Genomic DNA, 23,708 nt, shown 5'->3' on the forward strand with positions numbered 1-23,708 from the left:
AAATAGTTTTAATGGGTAAAATGAGACTTTTACTATCAAGAGAACAAACCAACAAATGTCAGTGTTTCCTTACTTACTAGACCAGTGGTTCTCAACCTGTGGCTCGCGACCCAAAAGTGGGTCGCAACTCATTGTTGAGTGGGTTGCCGCGTCCATTTCTGCTGCGCTGGGTGAGAGCCTCCTCAGCCTCCTCCTTGCGCAGCAGTGTCAGTCAGCGGGAGGACAGCAACGGCTATGAATATAAAAGTGCCGCTGTACACGCTCCCTGGCCGCTGCAGTGACATCCAGTGGCCGGGGAATTTGTACCGCAGGGCTTTTCACAGCCGTTACTGTCCTCCTGACTCCCACACAGTGCGGGCTCTGCAGGAGGCGGGCATCTTAGCAGTGCTGGGGCTGAGAAGGCTGCATGGAGACAGAGCAGGCAAGCAGGTAGCAGGGGCTGGGGAGAGCTTGCATTCTAAGTCCAGTGTGTTGCTATGTCCTGAGTCCAGTGCCTTACTAAGTCCTGAGTCCAGTGCCTTACTAAGTCCTGAGTCCAGTGCATTACTAAGTCCTGAGTTCAGTGCCTTACTAAGTGCTGAGTCCAGTGCCTTACTAAGTCCTGAGTCCAGTGCCTTACTAAGTCCTGAGTCCAGTGCATTACTAAGTCCCGAGTCCAGTGCTCTGTTGGGGGTCACCACAATTTGGCAAATGTCACCAAGGGGTCCCGGACCTAGAAAGGTTGAGAACCACTGTACTAGACAGTAAGAAACAGAAATATCCCTTGATTGGAGCTTCTCTTCATCAGCTTTTAACAGTGAATTACCTTTTCTCTCAAAGTGAACCTGTACTTTATACATACAGTCACTTTATTCTGTGGTGAGTAAGCAGCATGTATTTACCTTCTGCTCACTCCCTCTTTGTTTCATCTGCCACACCCCATGTTTCAATTGACCAGTGAAACGTCTTCAAGAAAAACACAGCAAGTCCAGTTGCCTTGACTTATTTTTTGACAGATATACCATGACCTGGATGAATGAGAACCTTCACAGACATAGCAGGGGTACACTTATCCTGAAACCTGTAGATCACACAGAGGATACAATTAATTGTTTAACAGTAATCACATGTAGTGATAAGTGCAGTTATTATAAAGCCATGTACCATCCTGGCAGAATTATTTGATCATTGCTGATCATATATAGTGAGAGCTGTTTTTGGCATACAGATGGCGATGATTTGCAGATTAAATATAAAACAACTTTATTTCCTGAGACACTTGGCATCTTTAATCTGAAAATGATAAAAACCTAATTAAGCAGATCTGTGTATTTCCCTTACCAAAAATAGATGTGAATTCTAAACAATTTAGTTCCACATTATAGCTGCTCCTATAAAACAACATACTGTGGCAGATTTTTTCCATTTGAATAAAAAAGACAGTTAACTGTTATTGTAGCAAAAAGGGACAGATAGTGGAAAGTAGATTTTTATGTAGAAGATCGATAAATTAAACTAAAAAAAAAAACCTGACAGCAATACTACAATGCATAATTGTATATCTGTACACCTGTCATGAGAAAAGAATGTAGGCTGCCATTTGTGACCTCTACTAGTAAAAATTCAGGTTGCTTCCCTACCATGCTGATGATGTGGTTTCAATGGTTTATAAATCACGGACGCAGTATGGGGATAAGAAAGACGTGTGTACTGCTTGACTGTTCTGGGTTTGTGAATCAGAAGTATTGAAGCCACAGACAGCCAGTCAGCTTGCATATTCAGAACGAGACTAGAATATATTTTCTCCTGGCACCTGTACTTTGAGAACACAAGAAAATGTAAAATATGACTGTATTCTCATCCATCATCCTGGCATTGAGGTTTATTTTATAGCAAGTCTTCACTGTATTGCCTAAATTTAAGCAAAGAGGAACTGAACTTTAGAAGCTGTGCCCAAAAAACCCAGAGAGCAAGGGATTACTTGTGGTCTCCCTGCAGCTATTCTTTTCCTATTATTTACTTACCATACCTTGTTTCAGACGGTGTCTTAATATGGAGGCAGCTACCTTGGTAGGGGCAAGACTTTGCTTCCTCGTGTCACAGCCTCCAGCAAGGAGAACAGTGAACAACACAGTAAAGACATTGAGACTAGCAGTCAAAGGCAGTATTGCCATATTTATCACACTTTAGATATACAACTATGAGGCTGTAAGTACAGAATTGTCTAGGCAAGCTCATATACCAGGAAGTATATTGCTATTTTTCAAGAGAAATTCAAGACAACAAGTGCATCTCTAGATGTTCCCTATAACAATGCATATCTTCTCTTACAGTTTAGGCATAGGTGCCTTATATTATTGCTAAATAAAACCTACCTGCTTACATTGTTCTGCTGTCTGCTCAAGAAGATATCCTGATTTGTATTAATATTCTGCAATTGATTTGAGATGTTTATTTATGGTGATTCTATATTTTATATTTCTATAGATCTATATTTTATGAAAGTTAGCATTAAAGTGTAAGTCCAGACAAATCTCTTTTTTTCAGTTTGGGATACAGCAGAGGAGGATTCGAACCTTTGGATGTTTTTTTTAATGCAATCCAGGGCTTTGTTAGAGAGACATTTTGCATAACCTGCTAGTCATTGCATACAGCGTGCACGCTGTATCCAGCTTCTGACATGTTGCATTAGTAGCATAGCAGGGAAGCCGGGGTCTCTGGTGGGTTCTGCAGGGTCTCAGGTGAGCTGTGAAGGATCTCTTGTAGGCTCAGCAGGGTCTCAGCTTAAGACCATGCAGAGCCCACCAGAGATCCCACAGAGCCCACCTGAGACCCCACAGAGCCCACCACAGACCATGCCATAGATCCTGCAGAGCCCACCACAGACCCAACAGAGCCCACCATACAGTAGATGCCGCAGAGCCCACCTGAGACCCACAGAGCCCACCATAGATCCTGCAGAACCCACTCTTTGACTGATTAGGCAGCCGAGGCCAGGTCCGGCCAGGACTTGCCTCTGAAGGCAAACGCCTTGTTTGCCCTGCAGTGGATACACCCCTGTCTTTACTGTCATAGATGTTTCTCCCTGCGTGTCAGCACTTTTTTGTACAACTGTACAATGAGCCATGTATGCATAGATCAGTATACAGTCTTGGCAGGATTCTTGCTGAGAGGAAGTAACTCCCGTTAGCATGTGGGGGTGTTACATCATTGGGGCCTGGTCAATCAAGGGGCAGTAGAATCGGAACCTGGAAGAGGGCCAAGGGGAGCAGTGCTGGAGAGGATTGCTTCTGTAGGTAAGTCTGCCATAATGTGCTATTAGCTATTAGCACATTATACCCAACAGCTCCTGAGGCCCAATTTTTTAATTACATCCTCTTTATTAATATAAATAACATAAATCAGTGAGCCATGCAGAAGTTTGTGCAATAATTCCTGTAATTAAAAACCATGTTTTGCATATACCAAAGGTGTTATTAATATCATGCAGTGTTGTTTTCTTTGAGTCTCTGTAGGCCTTGGCACAGTATGCATTATTATAATCATAAAGGAATTTAACAAATATCCATCCTTTCTCTTACCAGCAATGTGATGGCTGCATCATCTCTGTTGGGGGGCAGATCCCCAACAACATGGCTGTGCCACTGCACAAGAATGGGGTGAAGATCATGGGCACCAGCCCACTGCAGATTGATCGGGCAGAGGATCGCTCCATATTCTCAGCTGTCTTGGATGAGCTTCAGATTGCCCAGGCTCCTTGGAAAGCTGTTAATTCCCCGGTAAGGTGGATATCTCTGATAGTTGTACTTAGTCTCTTCTTTCTAATATTATGCTTTATGTTTAAGGTACTCATTTACAATAAACATGTGTTTATTTACCTCTATAGGATGATGCTATACAGTTTACAAAGACTGTTGGCTATCCATGCTTGCTGCGTCCCTCCTACGTGCTCAGGTAATCCACAAATGTCACATTTTGCCATTCACACATCATGCTGCCGACTGTCAGTAACAGTCTCCTCTATAAAGTTAGCACCTGACCTGCAATTGCAACCTTGCTAGGTTCTTTTATTGTCCCTGCACATTCTATGATTGTTTATGGAATAGTAACTTCTGGATCCGTATATTGTAGACTGAACTGCTAGTACAGCAGACAATAGCTTTCCCTTCTAGTTATTAGCTTTAGTGAACTGATGAAGAGTGGGAAAAGGGTGTTGTTCATCTCTCCAACCCCAGCCTTGCTAGTGCAATAGTAAGGCTAGTAAGTTTACAGGGCTTGAATGGGGCGGAATAAGATAGATGGCCCAGTGATACAGTAGTATCATTCTGGCCCTGGTAACCTGTCTGCATTGTAGGAATAGATATACAGTAGATGTACATGATATAGTGTTAGTAGTGTCAGAATATTTCATATTAATAGTCGATTATTCTTGACCACTCCCATCTTGAGTAAAACCTCAAACACTACATCCTTGCTTAGTCCATGTGCACAGTCCTAAAAAGTTTGATCAATCAAGTATGAAAAAAATGGGCTCTTGCTGCTCTCATAAAAGAGATGCTCTTGTAGACCTTAAAAACCAAATATGTGCAAGACAGAGCACACTGATCTTCTGCATTATCACAAGCAACTTTAAAAAATAAATACAGTGTACATCATTAACAGAGAGTAGGTAGATATTGGGCAGAGGCGCCACATATATGCCTCTCTGTGATTGTATATGTTTTTTTTTATATATTTAAGTTTTTAGTGATAATGCAAGATCAGTGCACACCTAACTTAACATACTCAGTATAAGCTTAACGCTTTGTTAACCCTTTATAAAGCTTTGTTTCCTCTGTCTTACCACAGTGGCTCAGCAATGAATGTAGTATATGGAGAGGAAGAACTGAAGAATTTCCTAGCTGAAGCCACACGTGTCTCACAGGTAAAGAGGATCCATCATTATGACTTTATCTGAACAGAGGACTGTGTCAGTATATTAGCTCTTGAACGTAATCTACAAAATTAGGCAATATTATGCGGCTTATTCAGTCAGACAAAGGGATTCTGGCATATTATCATTTTTGGGATCCTTTATTGAATATATCTGAATGCAGAATAATAGAGGCAATTAGATAGGTTGACTTTTAGGACTAGTTGCTCTGACCTAAATGGAATATCTAAATTGCATATTTTTTTTATTGTACACATTTCATTTCTTGCACAAATATACAGTCATGTTATTATAAAACATACCGTATAATATAACATCTCATTTTGGATAGAACCTTTGCAAACAATGAACCCAGAGCTTCAGTCTGCCAGTGCTCTGAGCCAGCTCTGAATGCAAATAAGGACTCACTGGGGTTGATTTACTAACGGAAAATAGGCTGTTCACTTTGCGAGGGATATTTACCTTGGCAAGGGAATTTACCCTTAGTGAATGTGGTGACAATGCAAATAATACTCAACCATGTACAAGGAAAATAAAAAAACAGACTTTTTGCTTGCACATGATTGAAGATAGAAGTCATCTGCAGAGCCTCACCTAATTCACTAAGCTAAGAGAAAATCCCCTTGCAAAGCAATAATCTCCTTGCAAAGAGAACAGCCTATTTGCCTCTAGTAGACCAACCTATCTGTGTCTGATCTACATCTGCTGTGCACAAAGCAGAGGTATGTCAGCCCTATCTGTGCAAGTATAAAAGTAAACCCGTGCTTTGCCCATGCAGGGCAAAGCAACAGGCCCACTAAAATGCAAGCCCATCCAGCTCCTTTAAATCATTCCCCTTCATTCCACGGTTGCACTGCTGTGTATGCTTCGAATTTATCTAGTAAGAGTTCATGCATCATGGGAGGAAAGGAAGCTTACCTTACCCATCCAACCTCAAATCAGCTTAGACATTGTCTCCCCTCATGAATTAAACTATTATCTGATTGGCAAGTAAAGAAAACCAGTGCGTTATAAATCTCTCACTGGCAACGATCGATTCCATTTAAGTTAACCAGTTAACAAATGGGTACATATTTGCTGGTATTCCTAAAGCTATTTATTAAATCTAGGCAGATACAATAGACACAAATGAATGAAAACAGTGCAAGCAGTGTAAGTACCTGAATTTGACCTTGCATTAGCCTCTTGCAGTCCCTGTTCAGAAGGGGTGGAGTGCACGAGGAAGAAGCAGCAGAAAGAGCAGATCAATTCATGTCCTGACAAAGAGCAAGCTAATAGGAGGGGAGGGCAAAGTGACAAAGGGATGAGCTTATCACTGCGCTGTCTCTGCTTTCTCTGTCCAATCACAGACAGGGGTGGGACCAGAACAGTCTGGACTCAGAGGAAGTGGGTTGAATGATACTTGCCATCAGAGTAAGGTCATCTTGTGGCAGAAAGAAAGTACTAAGGGAGTAAGCTCTGGATTGAAAGCAAATATTGCAACAAAAGCTGTTTTTCATTTTTAAAGCAGAACTCCGGCCAAAGCAAATCTTAACCCTTGCAGTGGGGTGACCCCAGCACTGCAAGAGTTTAGTGCTCATTTTGTCTAGGGAGCTAAAAAAAAGCTATACTTGCCCAAACCGCGATCCCGGCTGGCTCCTACACCGCTTCCTCCTGCCTGTCTCCCTGTCCGGTGCAGCAAAGGTATGTCCCTTAGCGTCGTAATATTCTATACACTCTATAGAACATCATGATTCACAGGACCTTAGACCGCTGCAGCAACCGGTTGGTGGACGAGGCTTAAGGGACCAGTCTAGGAGCTAGCTGGGATCGTGGTTCTGGTGGGTATAACTTTTTTTTTAGTGCCCTAGACAAAACTAGCACTTAACCCTTGCAGTGCATGGGCAGCCCCACTGCAAGGGTTAAGATTTGATTTGCCCGGAGTTCCACTTTATTGGCCATTTCATTTTATGTTGTTATTTTTTTACTGAAGTTCTGCTTTAACTACAGTGGATCATTCAGCCGCAACAGCTGAGCAAGAAGGTATCCTGTTAAGTCAAAAGTCACCTCCTACATGCTCGTTCTGCATTGTCCCATTAGGTTCCCAAGCAACTGAGCAAGTAGATATCCTGTTAAGTCAAAAGGCACCTCCTACATGCTTGTTCTGCATTGTCCCATTAGGTTCCCAAGTGTTACATTCCTAATATTCCCTGAGAATAAAAGAAAGGAAACTTCTGGCTCATAACCATAGGCAGCAAATACTTTTCTGCTGCCAGACACCTAAGTACACGTGACCCAACTTGTTTAAAAAACACTAACATAAATCTACTGCTTCACAAATGATACAGTAGTAAGGTAAAGCTGCAGATCTTTATCTCTATAACAAATTAGCAAATAAATACGCCAGAGGTCAAATATAATTTCACATCTGTTATTTGCACTTGCTAAGTGAAAATAATATGTTTATTATCTGTCGTGTCCCTGCGGCTTTATTGCTACATAATCTGCACCTTGAACCACTACTGATAAATACAAGCAATGTGTTTTCTATGTAAATGTTACGTATTGACATATCTAGCTATAAGTGGTATCATACATAATTCATGATCAACTGGCAGCAAAATGTTCGTACTATGCCAACTCTCAGGGTAATGTTCCTTGTTTTCATATTAGTGTCTCTTTTAGGCCCGGGTGGGGGATTTATGTATATCCTGCAGGGTTTCTCTTCACAACATGAAAGCTTTTGCTTCTGCATTAAAACACTTTCAAGGTGGTACGAAGATGAGCGGCATTTACAAGGGAGATGGGTTTGATCAGTCACATAGTGATGCTGAGTGATACAGTCTTACAACTACAGAAATTGGATATCAAGTTCAAGTTGTCGCAGCAACTATAACAGAAAACTAGTTTTTTCCATATGTTTGCACCTACATCAAGCGCCTTGCCACTTATTTATGACCATATGGGCTTTAAAAATAGAGTTTGTTGCAGAAGTGTTAGATGTTGTAATCAAGCTGTGTCTATTTTGTCATTCAAGCTGTGGATTGACTTGGTTTTGCTTATTATTTGAACAGGAGCACCCTGTTGTGATCACCAAGTTTATCGAAGGTGCCCGAGAGGTAGAGATGGATGCAGTTGCCAAGGAAGGGCGTGTATGTATTGTCTTTATAACAGTTTGTAAGATACAATAGTGATATGTGACAGGATTCTTTCCAATGGATACAAAATGACTAAAGAAGCCCGTTGGGTTTTCCCAGTTTAGGTCTAAGTCAGTTCAGGACTAAACTGCCTATTTTATAATAATTGTGCATGCACTGTGGAAATCTAATTTCCAAGCCTAATCACTAATAACCTTATATATTAAACGAGCGGGATAAAGAATACAGCTATACAATGACTGAACTTGTATGTGGTCTACTTTTGTTTAGCCAAGTACTTCCCAAAAGTTTGGCTTGAAAGTAGAATGTCTGGATTTGTAAGCTTGGGCATGTGTGTATGGCAAAATCAATAAAACATCAGATGTGTGAATCCCACACACATTGGATCATGCAGCTCAGTCTCAGCAAACATAATCAATTTAAACCTGTCATAACAGAAATACAAGGTCTGAAATAGCTGACTGCCCAAATGCTTATTTCTTGGCTGTTATGATGGCTTTCTAGCTTGATTTATTTTTTAATCACTGACCCAGGACAAGTATGCAAATCAGGAAAGTCCAACTAAAGTCTCTATCTACTTATGGTCAGGGGGTCAATGTTATTAATATTTTAACTTTAACAAGATAAGCTGAAAAAAGAAAAGAGACCATGTCCGGCGAATACGCTGGCAGATTAGCTGTTTTTAGCTCATCTTATTAGCTCATCCCTATTAAAGTATAAATCCATCTGAAATGAACAGTTTTTGGTGGGCACTATTGTGTTTGATCACTCATAGGCTTCATTCAACATTTGGGATTCCTGACAGGGAAGTCTTTCCATGAGTTATACTTACATTTAAATGGAAGAGATGCTACTTTAAGTCTGTAATATAGACAGTGCATTGTGATCTGAAAAGAAAAGCGCTTACAGATTAGTGCATAAGGTGAAGACACTGTCTGAGGCCATAGACAAGAGCATCTGATTGTAATTTTCAACTTGCCACATCAACTCAAACCTTTATGATTTTGGATGGAGTTGCACTTGATAAAGTATATTTCATGAAGGTCCATTTGATCTTCTCCGAATCTCTGATTTGACAGAGGTTCTAACTTTCCAATAAGTCTAATTTCCACTCTACTCAATATTGAATCTGAACCCAAGGCAGATATGAAAGACACAAATGATTTCTGCTCAGCTTTAATAATAAATGGTTAGCATTTCATTTTAAAAAGTATGGTTATTACAGTCTCTGTGTCTCAACAAATTTATTTTTTAATTGCAAGCAGTGAGTACCTGAATTTGACTTGGTACCAGCGTCTTGCAAATCCCCATACAAAAGAGTTGAGACTGGAAGAGACAGAAGCAGAACAAGGTGCCAATCCTTTGTGCTGCAGTGCTCATGTGCCAACAAGGAACATACTGATAGGGGTAGAGAGGGACGACAAAGAAAGATAGGAGCTTATCAGTCTGTTGTCTATATAAAGGCTGGGGGAGAGACAAGACCTATAATGTGTTACTTAACTGTGACAGAATAAAATCAGGTCTCCTGATCTGCTAAATAGGATTGTGCTGTATAACGGGATAGACAGAAATACAAATCTTTTGGAAATTGAGTTGTTTGCCTAAAGTGCAGCTTTTAAGCAGAACTTCACTCAAAAATAGTACATTAGCATTCTAATGGTCCCCCTCCACTTTGTAAAAAGCTGACCTTTCTCAATCGATGTCACAGATAAATGGCGGCGCTAGATCTCATGCATGCACAGACAGATCTGGCGCATGTCTATTTACATAATATTCTATGAATGGGGAAAGTAATGCCTTCTGTGATTTGTGAGGTTGGTATCCCAAGAGGTATTACTATCTTCCAACAATTGAACAATATGTAAACAGACACAGTACCAGATCTGTATGTCAGCACACGTCCTTAGGGGGGGAATACAGCAGAAACAAAACACAGCTGGCTCCCAGTTACAGGCATCCCAACCTGGTAAAAGTCATTTCAGGGAGGTGCCCTTATCATTTCAGGGAGGTGTTCTGTTCCTTCCCCTAGCATCCGCAGAAAGGGGGGGAATGGGGGAGAGGGCACCTCCCTGAAATGATGGCAGATAGCAAGGGAGCTAATGCTTCCCTTGCTATCTGCTGTTTATTTTTAGTATTTTGACACCTGCTGCCGTCAGAATAAAAAAAGCAAAAAAAAAAAAACTAGGGTTGCACAGATACCAAGTACAGTACTCGGTACAAGTACGAGTACATGTACCGATACTTTTGAGCTCCAAGACTACACTAGAGAAAAATTCAAAAATTAGGAGGCAGCTGTCATTTGTAAGGAGCACACGGAGCTCCTGGGATTTGTACATCTCTGTTTTAATGTACGATTTTGTTTTTATAACTATAAATAAAGGGATGCACAGATACCAGTTTTGCGAGTACGAGTACTGGTACTTGCCGAGTACTTACAAGTACGAGTACTGATACATTTTTGTTTCTTGTCATGTGACAGTTTTTCTAAAACAATACAGACTAATGATTTCAGGACAGTGGTGGAGTGCCAGAGCCAGGTCCCAGCTGCAACCACTGCAACCGTGGTAGTTCTCATGAAAATGCTAAGTATCTGTACTGGTACTCAAAAAGTATCTGTGCATCCCTAAAAAAAACCAATGGACAGAATAGGAATGAATAGCTAGATTACTATTGGCTATTTCAATTTGCAATAGCCAATTGCAAGCTGGCTATCACACCCACCCACTGCTGCTGTCAATCAGCAGAGGAGGACCTGATGGAGAACTTCAGGTCCACATCTGCTGATTGACAGGGCCAGTCTGCTATTGTCTATTGCAATTTGAAATAGCCAATAGAAGCCTAGCTATTCATTCCTATGCTGTTTTTTGTTGTTGTGATTGATGGCGGCCGACAGCCCCGATGTAAAAAACAAAAAACAAAAACCAGACAGCACGGATAGGTTTACTATGCTAGATGGAGCAGAGTAAACCTTTCCGGGATAAGATGTTTCTCTCCCGGGTGTCTGGGAGCTGCTATCTTATAGCAGGAGACTCCTGGAACGTCCGGAAAAGATTAGATGTCTGCAGTTGTATAAAAAAAAAGATGGCGGCTCAGTATGGGACCTGTATGAGAACAACGCTAGATCCGTTGGGCTTATACATATATTTTTACAGCATAAAAAGAGCACCAAAGGTAAGTGGGGGGAAAAGACATTTTCTTTAACAGAGTTCAGTTCCTCTTTAACTATGAATGGCTAGCATCTCACTTTAAATACCATGGGTATTGCTGTCTCTGTGTGATAATATTTGTAATGAGTCTACAGACAACAATAAAAACCTGAGAGTGTATTGGATGGAATTCCACATTAAACAGTTTCAAACTACTCTCAAGTCCCTGGTACAAATGAAGAATAATTCTCGTAACCTGGTTATAGGGTAAAGGATTTCTGCATGTTCTTTCTCTTCACAGGTTATCTCCCATGCGATTTCTGAGCATGTTGAGGATGCAGGAGTTCATTCTGGAGACGCCACCCTTATGATCCCAACACAGACCATCAGCCAGGGAGCACTAGAGAAAGTAAGGCTATCTTTCAAGTTCTGTAAAACAAGAAAAAAATGGGAAAATAATCTGTAACAAAAGCTATATATTTTGTTATAAAGTTTTTCATAATTTACAATATATAAAAAATAAAATAAAACAAAGAGTTAAAATGTAACCTCCTTCTGGCCTGCATTTGACCTTCTAAAATACATGGTTAGAACTTAGAACGAACAAAATCGATTTCGAAACTATCATTCGACTTTCTAACCAATGATGTGGTCAAATCAGTGATCGACTTTGACCACAGTGGTAAAAAAAAAAATCAAAGGAGCATGTAAAAAAAGAATTCTCGGTCGAACAAAATTCTAACAGTGAATGTGATTTTTATTTGGGAGACTCCATTCATTCCATAATCAAATGTTATGTAAAAACGAAAATCAAATGAAATTTTGAACGACAATCACCAGGTCTCTGATGTCATTATCGAACATTCCGATGGGATTTTTCGTACAAACATTTATGCCAAAATCTACCTGTGTATATACCCAAATTAAACCACTTCAAGCTGCTTTTGCATTCCTATTGACTTGTAGGGAGAGAAACCAGACAAAAACAAAAGCCTGTATACAAGTCCTTATTAAAACCTCTACAGCAGAAAAATGACAGCTAAAACCTTATTGGATGCTATGGAAGGACCCATGCTATTAATGCTATTCTTGAGGAACCAGACACAATGTTCACAGTGGGTGCCCCTGTCAGCACCCTTCCTTCTGACATCCCTTGATCAGAGGATTGAAGAAGCGAGTAGGGAAATCTTTGGCCGAATGGTGCTTCAGGTGTTTTGACAGTGGTTGATGGCTGCTGTCACAATACAGTGTAAACAGCGGGTGATTTGTCCATCCATGCTAAATAGTGTTGATGGAGGAATCTCCATTGTTTGAATGAAAAATATATAACACTGTATAACCAACTTTGGTTGCCATTAAATGTGTATCTTGATAGAGGGTCATGGTAGACCTTAGTTGTCTTCCTTATGGCCCATTCTATTGAAAAATGTAGTATATAAAATCCCCTTTAAATACATAAGCAGGGAAATGAAACATTCATTACTAAACTTTTGGACATCGGTATTTTTATATTTCACAGGTCTTTGGTTATTTATAAAATGGAACCTACAAACAATAACTGTAAAAGTAAAGGAAACCTATTTAAAATCTTGATTCTAATTAATAAATAACAATTGTTATCTACATAATGCAAGTTTAACAAAGAGCAAAAGAGTATCTGAAGTGAAAAACAAAAGCATACCAAAATACATAAATCATATTTGCCAAGGTAAAATTGCTAGTGCATTACTGAGTCTTTTTCATTTGAGAATATGACTTTTACCCAAAGACAGTGTTCTTAATTATGGATTCTGGGAAAGGTGTGTTAATCTGCTTTTAAGGTCATGAGTCTGCTTCTCAATCAGCAAAACCATTTAAAAATGTAATGTATAGGACAAAGACGATTATATATGAAGCTGTATGTGTTTGCCTTACATAACTAAACTGTTTCTCTAAAAAGTATTGAAAGTGGCTCTCCAACACTAACCTCATTCCTGTAATTTGCAGGTGAAAATTGCTACCAAGAAAATTGCCACCGCTTTTGCTATTTCTGGACCCTTCAATGTGCAGTTCCTTGTTAGAGGAAATGAAGTTCTGGTAGGTGAACATGTGGCATTCAGGCAACTAACTTCCTTCCTTCCAGGGGTGGTCAACAATTTGTGAGATGTGATTTGTGAGATGATCAAAATTATGTTTAGCTTTCATAGATTAAGTCAAAGTACAGATACCGAAAGTTTTTGCATGATGTGGTTGGGTTGCATGCACTCTTTCACACGTGCCCTCTGAATGACCAAGCAGGGGGTATGGGCAGGGCTAAGGTCAAATCTTTCATGTTCGCCCACCCTTTTCATATGACTTTACCTAATTATAAACCAGGCAGGAACCATAATCATTTCAGGATGAAACTTTAAATAAATGTATTCAGCAAAAAACTGAAAATAGTTTTATTTTTTTAACACAGTTAACTATTTACGTATTGCAACAACCACTTCAGAAACTAGTGTAACATAAGAAGAAAATGCAAAATTGTATCTTGCTTTTTTGGACAGATAGTACCACCAATATCTCTTAAGATGTTGTGAGTTTAGGACTAATGTCTAATAGAGCATAAACATTGCTTGCCCTATTCTAATGTAGCTGTTTTAATACATTAAAAGCCCACACACTGCTATCATCATCAATATCTATAGGATCTCAAATTAACTTTGTGTAATGGCACTAGAACATATCACAGCTCAACATTCTGTACACTCTATGACTCTATTACCAAGGTCAATGGACAAAGTACGATAACAAACCAGTGCAATTGCTTTTCATCTTTTTGACTGCTAGAAATGCACTAAAAGATACAGTATGATTGGTTGATTTGCATCATTGCACATATTTAATTGTATTGGTTTATAAGCCAGAATGTATAGTGTTAGTTTAGTTATGTTCCCCCTGCAGAGATCAGAGCTTTACTTAAGTGCAACACGATGCACAAAAAGTTTTAAATGCAAAATTGTAACTTCTTAACTGACAGTGAGTGTTGTTATAATACGACAAAACAGAAAGGGTTTTTAATTGGTGTTTTTGCACAGCAGATACTGCATTTTCTTGAAGAGATGGTCAGTGAGTAGAAATAGAATGAACAGGCTGCATGTACCCGGTTAAAGAATCTTACATTTGCCCTCTGTGTGACCCACTTCTCTCAGTAGCCTGCAATATATTTCTTCAGCCTCTTGCTTCATTCTTCTGAGATTTTGTTGCTATGATTGTCTTTGCCTGCAGCCAAGCTATCAGGATGTGAGGCTGACAGATGTGGAATATCACATAAATAATCTAAGAAGAGTCAAACACACACATCTTACCATTATATTAATTCATGAGATTGTTTTATATTTTGCTTATATGTTAAAATACTGCTTACAATACTATGTACAATAGCTATGTGAAACGGGCCCATGGCAGTTACTTTACAGGATAGGCACTTTCAGTTGAGGGGAATGATTGTCTATAACTACCAATAGATATATATCGTTTAGATTCAGTAGTGAGACTCTGCCATTCATACAGACAGATATTAGGTGTTGTACTTCATGGGGGAAGAGAAAAGATTACACATTCCAGCTGCACGGTATGTAATAGGTTGGAAAAGCTGTAAGGCAACAGATGATATGACATAGAAGGGTCTCTTGACTGTTGTTACATCATGAATATTTTGGACTGTGTAAAATAAGATTGATGATTTTAACAGTTTGGGCACCATAATGGCATTTCTTACAATAATGAAGCGCCCCTTCACAGATTTCCACTCCATTGTGGTGAGTTGTCTCTCACGTTAACTTGAGGTATGTCACATGTTAGCATGCATTGCATTAAGATAGCCAATTCATTTTGAATTGGTTGCTAATGTAACACAATGGACGCAAAAACATACCTGCACCATTTTTGTAACGTAGTAAACAACAATGTGCAACGTGTGCTTTTTGGTGCGCTGCAGCATAGGTACTACTGTACCTATGCAATGGGCTGCCATTCCAAATTAATGGAATTTTCAAGTAATGGCACCAAAAATCCAAAAAGTGCAATTCATTAATATGTGTTGGGGTAATTCACGTTATTGCAATGCGTAAGTGTGAAGCCAGCTTCAATACTGCACCTTTCCAGATAGGAATCACTAATTGTAACAAATTTTCCACCCTGCTCCTTTGATTTTTTATTCCACTTTTGTGGAGCTGGGTGGTGCCAAAAGGCGATCCACAGCTAGAATTTCATCCAGCTGTGGCCTGACATTTGATCTGAGCATGGCCAGCTTTAGTTAAGCTTCACTAGGAGTTACTGATCAGGAGTTACAATGATTTTTCAGCGCTATATTTAATAGGGGTAGGTAAACAGTTATAATTCAGGTGTTAAAACCATTACAGATGAGAAGCAAATGACTTCAAGAATTACGTGAGTTTACAAAGCAATCACATTTTTGTAGGAGCTGCTCATGTTGCTTCCTCCTCTCGTGTCTGGTGCTGCATGCAGACAGCTGTATGTCACTGCATGCATAATGCCAGCATCTCCGTGTTCTGTCAGCAGACTATTGATCTGTCATTCACTATTCTGAGAGAAACTTGACAAGGCATTGATAAGAAAGAAGCCCCATATCAGACAATATAATACAGTAATACCAGGGTGCTGTCACAAAGGGAACATGTCACCTGTCAGAATATGCTTGGCGTTAGACACAGATCAGAAAACCATAGGTGCTGGTCTGTCATGTGTAGCAGATTCTCTTTAAAGGTGCATTTTGTTACATGGCTTTAAAAGTATGTTTATGACCCGTATTTGCAGCAATGTAAAATGCAGGCCTAAGTTTCCTTATAGTGTTCTCATCACCCATGGCAGAATTAGTATCTCCATTTAATTGCTGTGAGAGGTAATCATTTTGTCAGTATTTCTTATTTTTTTCCTTTTGAATGTGAATACATATGGAAATTACCATGAAATTAAACAAAGTACATATTTTTGCTACAAATAAAACAAATCACTGCTCTTCAACTCCCTTATGTGACCTAAAGCCTGCCGTCTAAGCCAGATCCTGTCTAGGAGACCCATAGTTAGATAAGGGCATCGGCATGTAGCAGTAGGGTTGCCACCTTTTCTTCAAGCTAAACCTGAACACTTTTTGTCAGAGAATAGACAGGAGAGAGCGAAGGGAGACATTCAGGAGAGATAGCAAGGAGAGACAGCCAGGAGGATGAGTGAAGGGAGACAGCCAGGAGAGAGAGCGAGGAGAGACAGCCAGGAGAGAGAGCCAGGAGGATGAGCGAAGAGGGACAGCCAGGAGGATGAGCGAAGAGAGACAGCCAGGAGGATGAGCAAGGAGAGACAGGCAGGAGGATGAGCGTAGAGACCCAGCCAGGAGAGCAAGTAAGAAGACACAGCCAGGAGAGAGAGTGAGGAGAGACAGTTGCAGTGGAGCAGGTGTTACTGCAATACCATGTGTTACATTGCATGGTTCATGCATAGTATTGTGGCACCACATGCTGCACTGTAACGCATGTCTGCTGGGTTGGGGTGCCATTGAAATGAATTGCAGTGCAACACACCAAGTGCATGGTACCACACGCTAGTTGAATTGTGCGATAGTATGTGCCAAGTGCACACTAATGTAGGATTAGCGCAATGTGCAGTCTGAATGGACCCCAATGAGTAAGCACAGAACTCTATCCAACTAATAAATGGGCAACCTGCTCTTACACAGATGCTACTGTTCAATACAATTTGCTTTGTGGAAGTCCTGTGTAGCTGGGCAGCACATAATGCCAGGTGTTTGGATGCGCAACTGCTGATATAAAAATGCACAGGCTTAAACTCATTAACATTCATTAGAGAGTAGAGGGTTGTGTGTAATCAGAGCACTTAACTTAAATTAGTCACATTTAAAGTAGTATTAAACTCTCAAACTTTGTTTCATCCAATAATGAATCCAGATCAAACAAACAGTACATTGTTCAACAAAGTATTTCTTTACATGTTGGCCCAAGCACTTAGTCCCTGTTCACACCTAGGCGTTTTGACGCTCAAAGCTAAGCATGACAAAACTCTCAACACAAGAAATCCTATTAATTTCAATGACCCCTTTTCACACCTGAGTTTTGTCGCAAGCTTTAAAACCGTGAACGCTGGAAAAAGTACATGAGCTTTTTTTGGCAGATTACGGCACGTTTGGCCTCATAGACTTCAATGGAAACACGCAACACAAACGTTTTGCAAATTTTTGTGTGCGTTTTTGCGCATGCTCAATAAAATGCACATCTTCGTGTACAAGCATGTGCAAAAATTTGCAAAACGTGCAAAGAAACGCTAGACGGAACGCTAAACAAAACGTGTGCTAATTTGCACTAAAACGCTGACACCTAGGTGTGAATGGAGCTTAACAGTCATGAACTTCCTGTCCAGTACAAGATCACACTGGACAGAGCAGTCTCCAGCAGCTGTGATTGGAGGGGGAGAGGAGGGGATGGGATGTGACATGATCTCTCTTCCTCCAATCACAGAACGCCCTGTATTTAAAAAAAAAAAAGCAAGGCATTTTATAAATAGGAAAGTAGCATCCCTCAATCCCCATAGTAGCCAGGAGTATTGTGTGTAGGAGCGTGCATGCCGTAAGGTAAGATTTTTATTCTTTGCAGCAGCCCCCCAGACATAACATACAGCTTTTTAGTGATAATATACACACCCATTGCGGTGTGGAAATTATGACTGTTATGTTTTGTCCTCCTGTAACCCAAAACTCAGCATATAGTGGGCTATTGCGCTATATGCTGACAGCGAAGAGCCGTGCTTCAGCCGGGACAGATCCACTCTCTGTAGGGAGAAGATTGGGAACTTAGCAATCAGCGGTATGTGATCTCTCAATCCTTGATCAATAGAGCCGACGTGTGACAGCTGCAGTGTCACACGTGGGCTCCAATTATGGGGATGAGTGTATTTCACTCTCCCCATAATTCTCCTTTAATGCAATAAAAATATGAAAGAACAAACTAGTAAAATGTGAAAGTCGCATGAAATATGATTTCAATCACTCGCTATACTTTCCCTTTAAGATCTGAAAAACCCTGATTAGCCCTGAGTCATATAGCATACACATTCCATTTTTTCTTGGAGAAAAGGCACATTGTAAGAATAGATATTTTCCTAACCCATCTAGTAATATGCTTTCAAAGAAAAAAAAGTGTACCATTGCCATGGTTAAACTTTATATGAACAGAAAAAGCACAGTATAATCATATGCAAGCAGTGGCGTAACTAGTGACCTCAGGTCCCCATGCAAGAATCCCATGAAGGCCCCCCCCCCAGCAAGTGCAAATGTAGTCAGTATAATACATAGTTCAATTAGCTTCTACTTTTTAGGATATTGTGATATTATAAAGACTATTCAAGAACTGTACTGTACTGATACATCCATGCTCAATGGATGGACAGAAGAAAGCTACCTTTACCATAAAGATTCAAAACAATCCCAAATAACGTGTTTTTTGTAAGAAACGTGTGAAAGATTTCTTTTGCTGCTCTGATAAATGATTTCAGTCAGTACTGAAAACTGTAATTACTAGCTAAAGTAGCAGCTGTAACTTCAATGAAGTATAAGTACCATTTTGTATGAAGCTGGAAGGACATTCTAGATGATTGTCATAGAATTTGGTGTGTATAGATCTCGAGTGATGACATATTTTTTCCTAGAAAATAATTTGCAGAGGTGTTAAAAAGACTTGTACCTTGTTGATCTTGTGTGCCTCTATTCACTGAGCTTCAGGTCACAAAGTTCCCTATTAAAGTGTATGTCAGGGCAAAAAAAGAAAACAAAAAAAATCCCCATGTTTGATCCTTTTTTATAATGCTGCAAGTAACGAAAAATAACTGTTCATCTGCCAGAAATACAATGTGCTCCTAACTTTCTGTTTTAGCCGACAACACAGTAGCTTTGCTGCTCTGAAACCTAAGTAGTGTTGTCAGCGCTGCCTGCTGGCCTACAGAACTCTGCCTACCCTGCCCCTCACTATCCCATTCCATATGCTGTGATGGATTTATAGACTTGCAAGACTTTGCCTTCATAGTTTTGTGAAAGACTATCTGCCATTTTGTGTAAAGGTTCCATTAGCTTTACTTTTTCTGTTGCTCAAAACCACATTCCAACACATGGCTAGTTTATCTGCTAACTTTTAGCTAAACTGGACATTAGCAATGTTAAAAATGGGTGTTTCTCTTGTGCTAGCATTTCCAAAAACTGAAATTGACTTTTTATTGGTTACATTGTATTTCATGTAAAATCTTCTATGGGATGCATCTTCCTATGCATGTTAAATAGTAATACCACTAGGGATGAGCTCAGGTTCAGATCCAACTCAGGCCAGAACCTGAGGTCCTCCGAGCCCAGAGCTCTTCCCAAACATGTAAGAAGTTCTTTCCTTGCCACCAAATCAGCTGTGAGCGGGGAATTCCCCACCCGTAGCTTGACGTAAGCACAGGGGCAGGATGCAGTGACATCATTGACCTTATATGGCTACATGCCTATATTTGGTCAATTACATTTATGTAGCCATGTAAGGTAAATGACTTCAGCACAAGCACCCCGCCCCTTTGTTTACATGCAGCTGTGGGGGCGGGAATGCCCTGTCCGCAGCTGATTGGATGGAAGTGTCCATGGCACTTCTTTGCTGGGAGGAGATTCAGTTCAGACTGAGTTTGGTCCAAACCTGAGCTCATCCCTAATCACCACCTACACCAACCATATTTAATTGTTCTCACACATATGCTAAAATATGCTATATCTTTAATTGCGTTCATAGAGAAGGCCACTGTACAGAGTGCCAGGACAATGCATACACTGATTTACTTCTCAGCAAAACAATGCTGCTGCTTTCACTCCACAGAACCTGTGTAATAGACTAGGCCCATCTGGTTGAGTTGAACTGGATCTCAGCTTCAGTATTGGTGGAGCTGATTGAATCGTATGGCGTTTTTAAGCAAACTGGTAAAGTCAGTGGAAGGAGTATCAGGTTGCAGCAGGTTATTTATCTGGAGTAACAATGTATTAATAACCCGGTATCTTGTGGCATAAGGTACAGATACAGTCTTATCTCATAGGAAGTAATTGCTTGAAACAGTCAATTGAATAAGGGGTTAAACAGCTGCTGCTATATACTTGCAGTTTATGAGGATCCGGTCCCAAGGTGCCACCTGGAGGCTATTCAATGAACTGCTGGTTTTTCCCCATACAAAGGGAATTCCTTGCTGTTTCTAACTGAGTGCAGTTACTGGAAAGAGTTTCAGTATGCCTGGGTTGAGTGGGAGGAAGTGGCTGCTGAGGCCAGATAGAGGGGCCATTTGTCCGGCCCAATAGTAACAGGTTCGGTGTGGAGACTAGGAGGTCCTTGCCTGGCGTCCTACACACTTGCACGAACACCAGGCAAGTGAACCCGTCGGCTTTAAGTAGAGGAAGGGGAGGAGCCGCCTGACGTCTTTGCTGATGACGTCGCTGGTTCCCTGGCAGAGCCGCGGGAAGACCCGGAACCGGAGGATGGGTAAGTTCTTTACAGTCTGCCACACACTGTGTGTAGGGAAAGGGCTTGTAGAAGATGTAGCACTGTGAGCATGCCTATGTTAATGGGAAAGGGGCTCCCAGCAGCTGCCCCTGCAAGAATTTTAGAAGCTTAGTGATGATGTCACATGGGGTAATCTGTCTTGCTACAGAATAGAAAAAATGATTTTTTTCCCCATGGGGCAGCTGTACATGGGGAAAGGGAGGTTTGGGGCATGTCTATACAAACCCTATGGGCTTTCAGATATTAATTTTGCTGTTAACCAGGATAACCTGTTTCCTAGGTAATTGAATGTAACCTGAGAGCTTCTCGCTCCTTCCCATTTGTGTCCAAGACTTTGGGTGTTGACTTCATTGATGTGGCCACTAAAGTCATGATTGGAGAACCAATTGATGAGTCTCACCTCCCAACATTAGAGAGACCTATTATCCCTGCTGACTATGTGGGCATCAAGGTAAGGTCCTGAATTGTTTTGACACCGAAAACTAACTGAGACTACTTTTGTATTCATTTAATTTTTGACCAAATATTTTACAGGCTCCCATGTTTTCCTGGCCCCGCCTTAGAGGAGCTGATCCAGTTCTGAGGTGTGAGATGGCTTCCACTGGTGAGGTAAAATTATCTCGAAAAAAATCTTCTGCAGCTTACATTTGGAATGTGTTTTATGTGCTTCAGTATAAGTGATTGATAACACAAATATTATTTCATGCCCTTGCTTACTAGTTTCCTTTATTTACCCTTTAAGGCCGACATACACCGCAGCTTTGTGCACATCTGAGCTTTTATATTCGTACTGCCCTGGATGCAAACTGTCTGGTTCCAGCACCTCATATCCATCCCTGTATGCATATAACTACTCAATGTGCAGGATAAATGCGTACAGTAGTGGCATCTGTCAGCCAGTTATTAATTTGCACAAGCAGTACATAAACACTTGTAAGTCTGGGACACCTCCCAACTATATAAAATACACACATTCTTCATGCCGTATGGGCCCCTGCACCTGTGTGAATGTGGCCTAAAGATGAGGATATTATTGCCAAAATTTAAACTCATTATGTGTTTTGCGACTATGTGCTCTCACACAGCTTGGCATATGCCTACTCTTTTTTAAAGTACACCTGTGCCCAGAATATAAACATTAAAGTATTTACTTATTCCTAAAACGAAACGCTCATATAGATAGATATTGGTAGGTATGGAAGACACAAATGAATTCTGTTCTGTACTCCTTAACACATCGTACAATATTTTGTTTTTTACTCCAAGATTTGACCTTCTTACTATTTTGCCACGTTATATTAGGAATACCCAAAAACCTAGGAGCAGGTGTAGTCCCACTAGTATTCACCAAGTGAAAGAACTAGGTATCAGTAGGTTTTAAGCAATAGAGAAAAACTGGAGTACCTTGAGGAAACCAATGTAGTGTTCCTGGTATATTTAAACCCATGATCCCAGGACTTCAAGGCAATAATGCAAGCCACTTAGCCACCATTGCTCAAAACATGCAACACGATAATCTTAATTACACATTGTTTTGCCAGTTATTACATAATGTTTAAGATATTCAATACTGGCAAGACTAGCTGTATTTGATCCAGATGTTAGATTGTTGGTTTGTGTTCTCTGCTGGTACTGTATTGATAAACCTGTAAATGTAAAGGTTGGCACAAATGTGGCACAATGGAGACCTAAACTTTTAGCTCAGGCTACAGTGGGCTGAATGAAAGTAAGTGATGCCTAAATAATGTGCCTGCATTTTTAAAGGTTTGCAATAAGAGTTCTTCACAAGATATTCTGCTGAACTTTTGTAACCCCATAAGCTTGAGATTCTGCAGGTCTTGGAAGGGAGGGGGTGGTAGTAAGCCCAAATGGTGCATCTTGGCAAACCGAGGGTATGGACAAATTATCAATGCTTTTAGGGGAACAGTGGCATGCCTGCAGGGGGTTAATAGCTGTATTGCTACTTGGCAATATGTGGGAAAACACTGGCAAGTATGGAAATACGTAAAACACATTGTTGCTCATTTCCTGTCAAGATTCCTAAAGTAATGCTACTTTCAAAACATGGGCAACACATTAGCAATATAATAGCAACTGTGAAGCAAATGTCGGTAACAGACTCGATTTTGACAATAAATGAACAACAAACTAGCAATCGTTGTAATACATGTGCACCAAACTGGCAAACGTGATACATGTGCAAACAATTAGGTAGTTGTGGCAACACATGGGTACTTAATGGGCAGTTAAGATATACATGTAACAAACAGGCAATCAAGACAATACACAGGCAACAAACAGTCAGTGGCAGCAATATATTGGCAACAAAATGCAAGGACAGTAACTAGAACCCAGTCAGTTGGTGTCAATACCACATCAGACAGCTGCCTGGCTCAAAGGGAACTCCTGTAGGCTCGGTGGCCTAGCAGTCTTATTGATTGAGTCTCCAGATCAATTCCAGAGAAGTCCCTGGTATGAAGATAAGAATACCAGCAGCTTTAGGCTTTAAAAGCAGGAATTGTAGCTAGTGGGAAAACCAGATGTGACAGATGAATGGCCAAATGAAAATTAGAAACATTCAAAAAGTAGGCTTTGTCCCATGAGATACTTCAAATCCAACATTCTTGACTGAAGAGTATATTTAATTGATACAGAGATAACTGTACTTTTATTGTGCCCTGAAAAGGTGGCCTGCTTTGGAGAAAACATCTACTCTGCATTCCTGAAGGCCATGATCTCCACTGGCTTCAAGCTGCCTCAGAAGGGAATTCTCATTGGAATCCAGGCAAGTGCTGACACATCCCAATGTTATTGTGGTTTGGTGGCAAGGGAGCAAATGCATGTAGCAAATTTCACAGCTCTGAGTTCTGCCAGATAACAAGGGAGTCCTAAACCTTGCACAGTTGCACACATGCAACATAGATAGCATAAAGCTGTATCTCTAATTATATCCTTT

General features: G+C 40.5%; 1 protein-coding gene across 1 annotated transcript in view; it reads left to right on the top strand.

Moving 5' to 3' along the window:
- Window positions 1–23,708, top strand: part of LOC108802193 (carbamoyl-phosphate synthase [ammonia], mitochondrial) — a gene marked incomplete at its 5' end in the record, with an annotated part of 46,234 nt that overhangs the window by 16,757 nt on the left and 5,769 nt on the right. Inside the window, 9 exons of the mRNA XM_018574062.1 lie at window positions 3,564–3,758; window positions 3,866–3,933; window positions 4,828–4,903; window positions 7,966–8,043; window positions 11,497–11,604; window positions 13,182–13,271; window positions 21,033–21,203; window positions 21,287–21,361; window positions 23,439–23,537. Of these exons, the coding sequence (XP_018429564.1) occupies window positions 3,564–3,758; window positions 3,866–3,933; window positions 4,828–4,903; window positions 7,966–8,043; window positions 11,497–11,604; window positions 13,182–13,271; window positions 21,033–21,203; window positions 21,287–21,361; window positions 23,439–23,537 (960 nt within the window). The remainder of the gene's footprint in view (window positions 1–3,563; window positions 3,759–3,865; window positions 3,934–4,827; window positions 4,904–7,965; window positions 8,044–11,496; window positions 11,605–13,181; window positions 13,272–21,032; window positions 21,204–21,286; window positions 21,362–23,438; window positions 23,538–23,708) is intronic.

Source organism: Nanorana parkeri, unplaced genomic scaffold (genome assembly GCF_000935625.1).
Source record: "Nanorana parkeri isolate BGI_ZX_2015 unplaced genomic scaffold, ASM93562v1 scaffold2705, whole genome shotgun sequence".
NCBI lineage: Eukaryota > Metazoa > Chordata > Amphibia > Anura > Dicroglossidae > Nanorana > Nanorana parkeri.